The sequence below is a fragment of the Triticum urartu genome, unplaced genomic scaffold (assembly GCF_003073215.2).
Source record: "Triticum urartu cultivar G1812 unplaced genomic scaffold, Tu2.1 TuUngrouped_contig_5543, whole genome shotgun sequence".
Classification (NCBI taxonomy): domain Eukaryota; kingdom Viridiplantae; phylum Streptophyta; class Magnoliopsida; order Poales; family Poaceae; genus Triticum; species Triticum urartu.
Window position 1 is genome coordinate 1 of NW_024116227.1, and position 10,063 is coordinate 10,063.

General features: G+C 45.6%; 1 protein-coding gene and 1 long non-coding RNA gene across 2 annotated transcripts; one reads left to right on the forward strand and one right to left on the reverse strand.

Annotated features, from left to right (window-relative positions):
• Positions 1-88: 88 nt before the first annotated feature.
• Positions 89-2,045, forward strand: LOC125529351 (exocyst complex component EXO70H1-like; the record flags this gene model as incomplete). The annotated part of the gene is given in 1 exon segment (XM_048693764.1): positions 89-2,045. A coding segment is annotated over 1 exon segment (1,692 nt), but the record flags the coding sequence as incomplete, so codon positions are not given.
• Positions 2,046-2,608: 563 nt separating this feature from the next.
• On the reverse strand, positions 2,609-9,461 carry LOC125529352. The gene is made up of 7 exons (XR_007292611.1): positions 9,190-9,461; positions 8,752-8,901; positions 8,614-8,673; positions 8,333-8,513; positions 8,047-8,236; positions 7,858-7,956; positions 2,609-3,943 (listed from the first exon to the last, which is right to left on the reverse strand). It is a non-coding gene; the product is annotated as an uncharacterized LOC125529352 (long non-coding RNA).
• Between the last annotated feature and the right edge of the window lie 602 nt (positions 9,462-10,063).

Below are 10,063 nucleotides of genomic sequence, written 5' to 3' on the forward strand. Positions count from 1 at the left end.
TAAAATTGTTGACAAATTTAACACGTAATAAAAAAATGATGGCATGATATAATTCACATATAAGATGACTGGCTAACCAGGGTGGCAACTCTTCCTCGACTCCACCCCGGACGAGGTCGACGCCTTCCTGCGCGCCGCCAAGGACCTCCACCGAGCCATGCTCTTCTACGCCTCTGGCGCCGCCACCGCCGCCGACGCCCTCCACGCCGGGGGGCATGGCCTCATCCACGCGCAGGAGCTCCTCGACACCGCCATGCGGAGGCTCCAGCGCGAGCTCCAGCTGCTCCTCACCTCCCTCCCCGCCGTCCTCCACTTCCGCCAAGATGATGATGATGATGCTGATGATGACGACGAGCAAGAGGATGACCAAAGCCTGGTAGACGCCTGTGCTCACCTTCGCGTGGTCGCGGAGGCCATGATGGCCGCCGGGTACGGCAAGGAGTGCGTATCCATCTTCAAGGCGCGCCGACGCGCGGCGGTCAACGCCAACCTGCAGCGCCTGCACGGCTTCTCACTGTCTCCGCAGCACGCGCAGGTCCATAAGCTCTCCTGGGAGCAGGTCGACGCCAAGATACAGTCCTGGCTCGCCGGCGCGCGCGTCGCCTTCACGTCCGTCTTCTCAGCCGAGCGGGAGCTCTGCGACCGCGTCTTCGTCGCCGACAACGAGGGAGTCGGCGACGCGGTGTTCGGAGCCATCGCGGACGATCACGCCACCAACATCCTAGCGGTCGCCGAGGCTGCCGTCGGGCGGGCGCGGCGCGCGCCGGAGCGTCTGTTCCGCGTGCTCGACGTCCACGACGCGCTCACCGAGACCGTACTCCCGGCCATCGTCTCCGCGTTCGGGGAAAAGTCGGAGGTCACTTCCCGCGCCGTCACCCTCGTGACGACCAAGGTCAGCGAGGCGGTCCGGAGCATGGTGGCCAGCTTCGAGGCAGCCATCGAGAAAGAGCCGTCCAAGGGCACGGTGCCCGGCGGCGCAGTGCACCCGCTCACCCGCTACGTCATGAACTATCTCAGCTTCCTCGCCGACTACGAGAACGCGCTGGCTCACATATACTTCTACCAGCAAGGAGTCGGAGTAGGACCAGAGCAGTTGACGGACACGTCATCCCTCGCCTCTGGCAGCATGGGCTCGTCGTCGGATCTCTCGTCGTCGTCGTCGTCCTCGTCGGCGTTGAGCGTGTGGTCGAACCCCATCGGCTGGCTCGTGCATGTGCTGCTACGGAAGCTGGACGCCAAGGCCGGGAGCTACCGGGAACCAGCGCTGAGCTACCTGTTCCTGGCGAACAACACGCACTACGTGGCCAAGAAGGTGGGCGGCGGCACGAAGCTGGAGCGGATCCTCGGGGAGGAGTGGGCGGAGGCGCAGAGGGCCAAGGCGCGCGGGTACGTTGACGTGTACATGCGCGCGGCGTGGGGGAGCAAGGTGCTTCGCGGCGGCGCGGTGGAGGAGGCGGTGGTGCAGATGGTGGCGATGCAAGAGAGGTGGGTGGCGGCGGACGAGGAGATGGGGGTGGCGCTGAGAGCGGCGGCGAAGGAGGCCGTGGTGCCGATGTACAGGCTTTTCTACCGGCGGCAGGGCGCTGTGGCCAGACTGCCGCCGGGGGACGTGATCACCATGATAGACGGGCTGTTCGGCGGGCGGAATGCGGTCGCAGGTGACGAGAGCGTCGCCGCAGCTGGTCGCCGGCGGTCGTCACAGCAGCAGCAGCAGCAAGAGGTTCCAGTCGAAATCAGAAATGGGAAAACAAGGAGACAGCGCGTCACTATCACTGATTAAGTTAGAACTCCGCTAGGTAGCCAGCTTCAGGATATGAATATCTCTGGTGCTGTGCGTGTTGTAGAAAAGATTGAATATGATACTAACCAATCCTCAGTCATACTAGCATTCTTTTGTGATGTTTGAGCTTTTGTTGTTGTGAGATCCACTTGGAACCTGTACAGAGCAACGAAGAAGACGTACATGGATTTGAAATGCATCGAAGTCTGTATATAAGTGTGTGTATATTCGATTTGGCTCAATATAACTTTTATCTTTTCTTTTTCGAACAGCATATCAAGTTTTGGTTTGAAATAATAGAGTCCTTTTACCCTGCAAGAAAAATAGATTTAGAATTTTGTAGATGTTAGATAGTGCATAACAGCATATCTTCTGTATATTTACGGAATTTTTTCTCTCAGAAATGTATGTGGCATTTATGATTGTACTGTGTTAAGAAGAAACTGGGCGTGTACAGAGAGCACAGTGAAATCCGGCTGCCACATGAGGCTTGTCAAGGCCCAGTCCACCCAGTGGGCAGTGGAGAACACCTTGATACTGAATGCCTTGGTTTGAATAAGCATATCCATTAATGGTGAGTATACAGCGCATTCCACCACATTTATTTATACGTGGAGTAACAGGTTTTCTCGAGCCATCTAATTAAGCACAATTGGAAAGACGGTGAAACCGTTCGGTGCCAAATGCTTACAGAGTGTGAGGAAGTCTGTCTAACATGCGTAAATCGGCATTTGACAATGTCATCATTGGATGCCAGCTTATAATGTTACGAAAGTCAGCAAATGTTGTTTGATAATATCATATGGATAGATATGGTCCTCCAAATTGTTGAGCAAATGAGAGCAAATTTCACCGTTTTTCAAGAGTACGACAAAGGCATACCATAACTTTATACTCCCTCCGTTCCTAAATACTTGTCTTTCTAGGCATTTTAACAAGTGACTACATACAGAGCAAAATGAGTGAATCTACACTCTAAAACATGTCTAGATACATCCGTATGTAGTAGTCATTCAAAATGTCTAGAAAGACAAATATTTAGGAACGGAGGGAGTAGAAGGTAGAGATTAATTATAAGAGATTACACACTGTCTAGCAGAACACCCAAGGCAAGCTAGAAAGAACACACCAATCCTACAGATCTAGTCGGCTATTAACAGAATGGTAGCACTCATTTCTTCCCCGTAATAGCCCAAAGTTTGAGCTCTTGGAAAATAAGAGACGCAAGCTCCCACTCATTGAAGATATCTCTCCTTCCGAAGACTTTCTGTTCCATTGTTTCCATAAGCCCCAGCACACAAGAGCAACCATAGTGTCAAAACCTCTACGATAGATCTTCAGAAAAAGCTTCCTACTGGCTGCCCGCCAAGGTTCAAGCCGATTTGTCACCGTAGGAATCTAAATAGTGATCTTTGCCCTTGCGAAACATAGGTGCCAGACCTACCAAGAGAACACACATTGAAGGAGGATACGATCCACAGTGCCTTCTTCTTGATCACAAAGGAAACAGACAAATTTTTGGTCTTGCAAGCCGTGTCGCAATCTCCTATGAGACGTCCAGAGGGGTATTGGAGAGCCAGCCAAAGGAAAATTTTGCAGGATAGGGGTGCCCAACAACGCCATATCATCATAGTGCAGAGGAAACAAATGGAGCCACTCACAGAGCATGTGATAAGTAGAGGTCGCAGAGTACTGTCCAATGTCACTCCATTTTCAAATTGCCATGTCTTGCGGCCAGGAGAATGATGCATACCCAACAACCGCTCCCGCAGATTAATGAACTAGACTAGACCTTTCGTAGACTACTCACCCCCAATGTCCAAAGTCCAATTATGCATTATCCGCCCGTCTTTGGCCAGCCGTCTGTTGACCACTTGCGTTTTCACTCGCGCCAAGACCAGGGTAGCAAATTCCCCAACACGGGCTCCTTAATCCACCTATCTTTCCAGAAAAGCACTTTGTCACCACTCACCAGGACCCATCTGCCAGTGCACCAACCTATTGAATGCAGACTGAACTTGAGGGTCACTTGAGAAGTTTTAACCCTGCCAAGGTCTAGCATCATTTGTACGCTTGAGCCACTCCGAATGCAGTTGCAACGCGATCCCTTATTTTCTCAAGGCAATCACACCAAGGCCACCAAGATATTTCGGTTTACCGACCCTGTATGATCAATGCGGCTCTAATTATGATGAGTGGCGATGCTTGATCAATGGGACTATAATTATCTTGAGAGAGAGAGAGAGAAAGAAATGTTTTTATCTTTTTTGCCTCACATTGTAAACATCTACAAAACCTTACCTCATCTGATTCTAATTATCCACGTGGTCACCAGAACAAAGGTTAATTTTTAAAAAAAAAACTTTGATATCTACAATTTTCTTTGCTTAAGGGCCTATCCCAACAATGATTATTTATAGTCTGAATTAATCCCAACACCCGTGATATGTTTTTTAGGGAAATCTATGACATGTAAGTACGCATCGGTGCCCTTGTTTCCTTTAGACAGATTTGTGCGGCAATGTCCTCCCCTAACTATGCCGGTAACCATCCTCAAAAAAAAAAAAACTATGCCGGCAACCCACAATCTGCATGTTTAATGCGATTTACTTCCTCCGTTTCTAAATATAAGTCGTTTTAGAGATTTTAGAAGAACTATAAATACAGATGTATATAGACATATTTTAGAGTGTAGATTCACTCATTTTGCTCCGTATGTAGTCACTTGTTGAAATCTCTAGAAAGACCTATATTTAGGAACGGAGGGAGTAATACCCAAAGAAATTCGTGCAACGTCCTACTCTTATAGTTCAAAATATATTAAATTAATATATTACAAATAACGCATTACATACAACATTTCAATAAAAATGTTAAATGTATATACGAAAAATGTATAGAAAAAAAATCAATATGTGTCCAAAAATTTGAGCATGTATTTAAGAATATGTTAATCCAAGCATATTTGAAAAAAAAAAGTTAACCAAGTATTTGAAAAATGTTAAATGTATATAAAAAATGTGGATGGTGTATTAAAAAAAGTTTAAACTTGTATTTGAAAATATTAAATGTGTATAGAAAAATGTTGATGATGTATTAAAAAATATTAAACTGTATTTGAAAAATGCTAATCAAGCATTTGAAAAATGTTAGAAAAAATGGCGACCATTTAAATTAAACATTGGTAAACTTTTATTTGAGAAGTGTTAATCAAGAATTTGAAAAATATTAAATATGTATAGCAAAAATGTTGACCATGTATTAAAAAATGTTAATCTTGTATTTGTAAAATCTTAATCGAGCATTTGATTTTTTTAAAATGTGTATAGAATAAATATTGACCACATATTAAAAAAAATTAATCTTGTGTTTAAAAAATATTAAACATGTATTAGATATATACCAACAATGTGTATTAAAAACAGTAAAAATCAAGAGAAAATCAATGAAAAACGAGAATGAAACAAACAAAACAGAAGGAAAAAAGAAATAAAGAAAGAAAACCCAGTGAGGACCAAAAAAGAAACAAGAAAACCAAAGAGAAAAGAAAGAATTGAAAAAACAAATAGAGAAAAAAAACGAAGAAACCCGGTAAAAAACAAAAACAAACAAATATGAAAAACCATTGAAAAACCCAGCTCTTTTCTACCTCAACTTGTTCGCGCCCTGCCAGTTAACATGAACCTGTCTATGACCTAGTGGTATGTAGTGCAACCTACTCTCCGATCAAAATTACTCATCATAGAAATGGATGTATCTAGAACTAAAATACATCTAGATACATTGATACCTGCGACAAGTAATTCGGAACGGAGGGAGTAGCATCGAGGAGACCATCGTTCGATCCACGGTTGCAAAAATCTCACACCACAAATATATTTTTCGGACACGCTCAACTGAGCGAACCACTTGCCTGCCTCATGGCCCGTAGAAAAAAAAATGCAACTACGTGTGCCCGAAGGCCGAGCGAATCAAGCGCATGCCCAAAAGAAAAACCCCTATAGTATAGTATGAACCCTTTTATGGTCTGCGTGTTTGTTCTCAAAAACATGAGGAGGTTTTCTGCAAAATATTGTGACAATTTCTTTTATTTATTATTAGTAGGTATGGGTTTCCTATTTCTAGTGAATCGAAAAGAGAGGGAGAAGAGAAGAATCTCTACTACCGAAAATCAGTTTCTGAGCACAGGCTTAGATGATCCCGATATCGTGACCTTCCGTTCGCCTAGGGATGCACGCCTAGAGCTGTATTTTGTCACCGTATTCCTTTAGAAATAGGATCGACAGAGGACACATTGATTGTCACGGGCGAAACACTGTGCGTCCGGACCAGAATCAGGGCGCACGACTCATCCTATTTCCTGAGCCCACCCGAGCCGTCTCACGCCGACAGCTGCACAAATGCCCACCGGCCACCCCCCCCTCATAAATGCATCTACCAGCTCACGCCCCCCTCTACTTAACACACCCAGCTGCTCAATTTTCCCCCATCCCCGTATCTGCTTCTCATCAGGTCACTGATTATCTCATCCGTGCCACCAGCGTTTACGTGGGTGCACCGAGTCCTCATAACAAAAACTTTAAATTCATATCGCAGCTTACTGCTTCAAAGGAGAACGCGAGTCAGTCACAACCCCCTTCTTCATGAACTCTTAGGCCCTGTTCGGCAGCTCTCCGCTCCACGGCTCAGCTCCTGGAGCGGCCGGAGCGGAGCGGCGCCGTAGCCTATTTTTCTAGAGTCGTCAAAGTAGCGCTCTGTCGGCTCCCGTATTTTGAGAAGCTAGATGACTGCCGAACAGGCTCTTAGTCATAGATATGTTGTCAATTCTCTTTTCGTTCAAATCTATAATCCCCTAAACACATTTTGTCCCGAACCAGGTATATTTATTTCTTCCAAAACATTTTTGTTCCTTTTGCTTATGCCTCAACTGCCAATGCTCGAGCCCGCTTTGAACAAAAAAAAACTTTTTGCATGCACGAATATACAATCCAGAAAGGGAAAAGTTTGTTTTTGCCACTCTAGTTTTTGCCAATTTTGCTTATGTCACTCTAGAATTTGACATTTCACTTTTGCCACTCTTAGCTTTTGACAATATATCACTTGCCATTCTGTGGCAAAAGCAAAAAATTTAGAGTGGCAATTGTCATACATGTCAAAAGCTAAGAGTGGCAAAAGTGAAATGAAAAATTATCGTTTTTGCCACGAAATGGCATTTGTGATGTATTGTCAAAAGCTAAGAGTGGCAAAAGTGAGATGTCAAATTCTAGAGTGGCATAAGCAAAGTTGGCAAAAACTAGAGTGGCAAAAACAAAGTATTCCCATCCAGAAATTGTTTGCGAACACCCAACAACCATTCTGGCCGAGACACATGTGCCTTTTTTCCTTTCCAGAGCTATACGTACTACCTAAATTCATGCACGCACAAGCACTGTCTAATTTTGCCACTAATAGTTCAGTTCGTCCCACACAACACTTTCCAAGCAAATAGTTCAGTCATCACAACTTCCTACCTCGACGTAGGGGGTGTTTGTTTCCAGGGACTTTTTTGTGTAGGGACTATAAAAAGTCTCTCTTAGAGACTTTTTTATCAAACAGGAGGGACTTTTCAGGGACTAAACTAGGCATTTGGGACTAAATGAAGAAGACTCTCAAGAAGAATCTTTTTGAGATTTTTCCAACAATACCCCTCCATGCATCCATTGGCCCACCACCCCATAGTGTTGTTTGATTGTTATTTTTCTATAGTAGGGGCAACATGGTCATTTAATAACCTCTAGAAAGGGACTAGGGACTTTTTAGTCTCTGGAAACAAACAGGAAGGGGTTTTTTAGGGACTAGGGACTTTTTAGTTGGGACTAAAAAAAGTCCTAGAACTAGAGAACCAAACACCACCGTAGTTCACCCAGTTCCACATACTTAAGTACAGGTCCACATAATTAAAACAACGCATGTCCATAGGTCCCCAAACTTACAATCTACTTTCGAATGTTATTGCCGCACCCTATCATGGCTTCCCTATTAAACCTCCACATCTACCGACAAAGTGTTGGGTATTATTCTGAAGACATTTCGCGTACCTTTTTAAGCCAGTCGATTCTGTAGCCCATCTTTTTACAGTCCATCATCATGTAGATGTACTCCCAGTCTTTAGCTTCACCATCCTTACAAAGCTCCACCTGCACCCAGACCATGTACAAAACCATCATGATTTTAAAAATATACAGCAACATAACAGTCACAATCTGCAATTAAGCAATGACGTGTACCACAAAATGAGGGTCGAATATCCCTCTGAATCTATCTAACTACCCTCTGTACATGATCTCCTTCTCGCTTAGCATCCGTTGTATGCATCTCCACAAATTCAGTGTCAATTCGCCACCAGGGGTTAGCTCATCCTTCAGGTCTTGACCAGAACCCACTGCTAGTATTGGATGATAATGCTTGAACCATTTCCTGTACATTTTTTCGGGTTCCCAGATAAGCAAGTCAAGGGTGGTATTTACAAAAGAATACACGCTTGGGTATGGTGTGTGATTATGTTATTCTTACTTCTTTAGAATGTTCTCGCCGCACCCTATCATGCTGAGGTAGAACTTGCCAATGTCATGTTCAGAAGGTTCCACTTGGCACAGCCCAATCGATGTGGGGTACTTCTCCCCCAGTCACGCCTCGACGAATTCCCTGTTCCCAGCTCTGCAGAAATTGCCTCCAAATCCACGGGGGGCATCTCCTGGCATTATCAAATCGGAGCAAGTTGACCAACATCAATCTTGTAGCCAAAGGTATCTCGGTTTCACACATGTAAATGTGTTTGATGTAAATGTACTTACCCGCAACGTCACCTTCCACACCAAGCGTAGTCAGTGACGCCTTTGTATGCTCAAACATGCCTGAACGGCAACACAAACTGTTTAGTGCGTCCATGTCACAAGAGAACCAGATAAGCTTTGTCAAAAATCACAGCTAACCTTCAAACAGCTCCGGATTGGCTAAAGCCAAATTCAGGTCTTATCACACTTTTAGTTGGTTCCTCTGCGTATTTGCGAATCAACTGCTCCATAGCACTAATTCGGGATGGACACGGTGTCCGGTCTGGTGGCATACTCCCCAACCTTAATCTGCCAAATAACGGGACAGGCAATACTTTGTTCAATTTTTTTTACCCTTTCTTCCTTAATGGATGTTTTTATGTACAACAATTATGCTACCGCGGATAATGTGGTCATTCAAAACAGTGATACGATTTTTGAACATCCAATTAATGCATATGGTTCAGCTGTCGAAATTCATCTACTAAACACTATACTTTCTGAACCATACCAGAAATCATCTTCCTCATGTCTGAATTTTCCCCCCCCGCGTGAATCATTGTTTTCATTGGCGCGTGCGAATCATTGTTTTCATACCTTTTCATCCAACAAGGCACCTGGGGGTTGACTCTGTCAGTTCACTGTGCAGGCCTTGTCGGGGATGAATCCGATCGTCGTCGAACGCCAGCAAGCGCAGGAGTGCTGCCCTCGCATCCAATCTGCTGCCCACAACCAGAATCAGCATTGGAACCTGCAGGTACATCAACCCTTGCCCCGTTGTTCGCCACCACCACCAGAGGAACCCGATCTGGTTGCTCCCGGCTATCCGCGAACTCCTCAAGAAGTGGGAACCTGGCAAACACATGGCAATGTAGGCTGGGGGAGGGGCGAGGCCAGGGGTTTGCAGAACAAACGACACGCAGGGGTGACGGAACCCTACCGGACAGACAGCTTCCCTTTCCTCATCGCCCTTATCTGATCCATGGATCAGAAAAAACACTAACGTCTGGTCTACGGCCCAGCCTACACCCGCGCCCCCCGTCATAGCAGTACGCGCAGGGCCCACGTACGCCGCACTGTATCGTACGGTATTCCAACTTCCAAACCTATTTTCCAAAAAACACGGCTGACACGCTAGACCGATTTTCCCGCATCCCGAGCTCGGAACGGAGGGCGAAGATATCGAGAGTAGCTGGGCTTGGGCACCAAAACGCCCCTGTCCCTCTACTACTTCAAAAAAAAATAGTGTTCCTTTTCCTGCCAGGTGGAATGCTTCGGGTAACCTTAGAGCATCTTCAATAGATGGTCCAAATTTTGACGGTCCAAAACCGGAGATGTAAAATTTTGGACCGCCAAAAAATGCGTTTTGGAGCTCTGAAAAAAGGCCAACTCCAACAGATGGTCCAAATTCATGGTCCAAAAAAGCAACTCCAATAGATGGTCCAAATTCATGGTCCAAAACCAGTCAGCA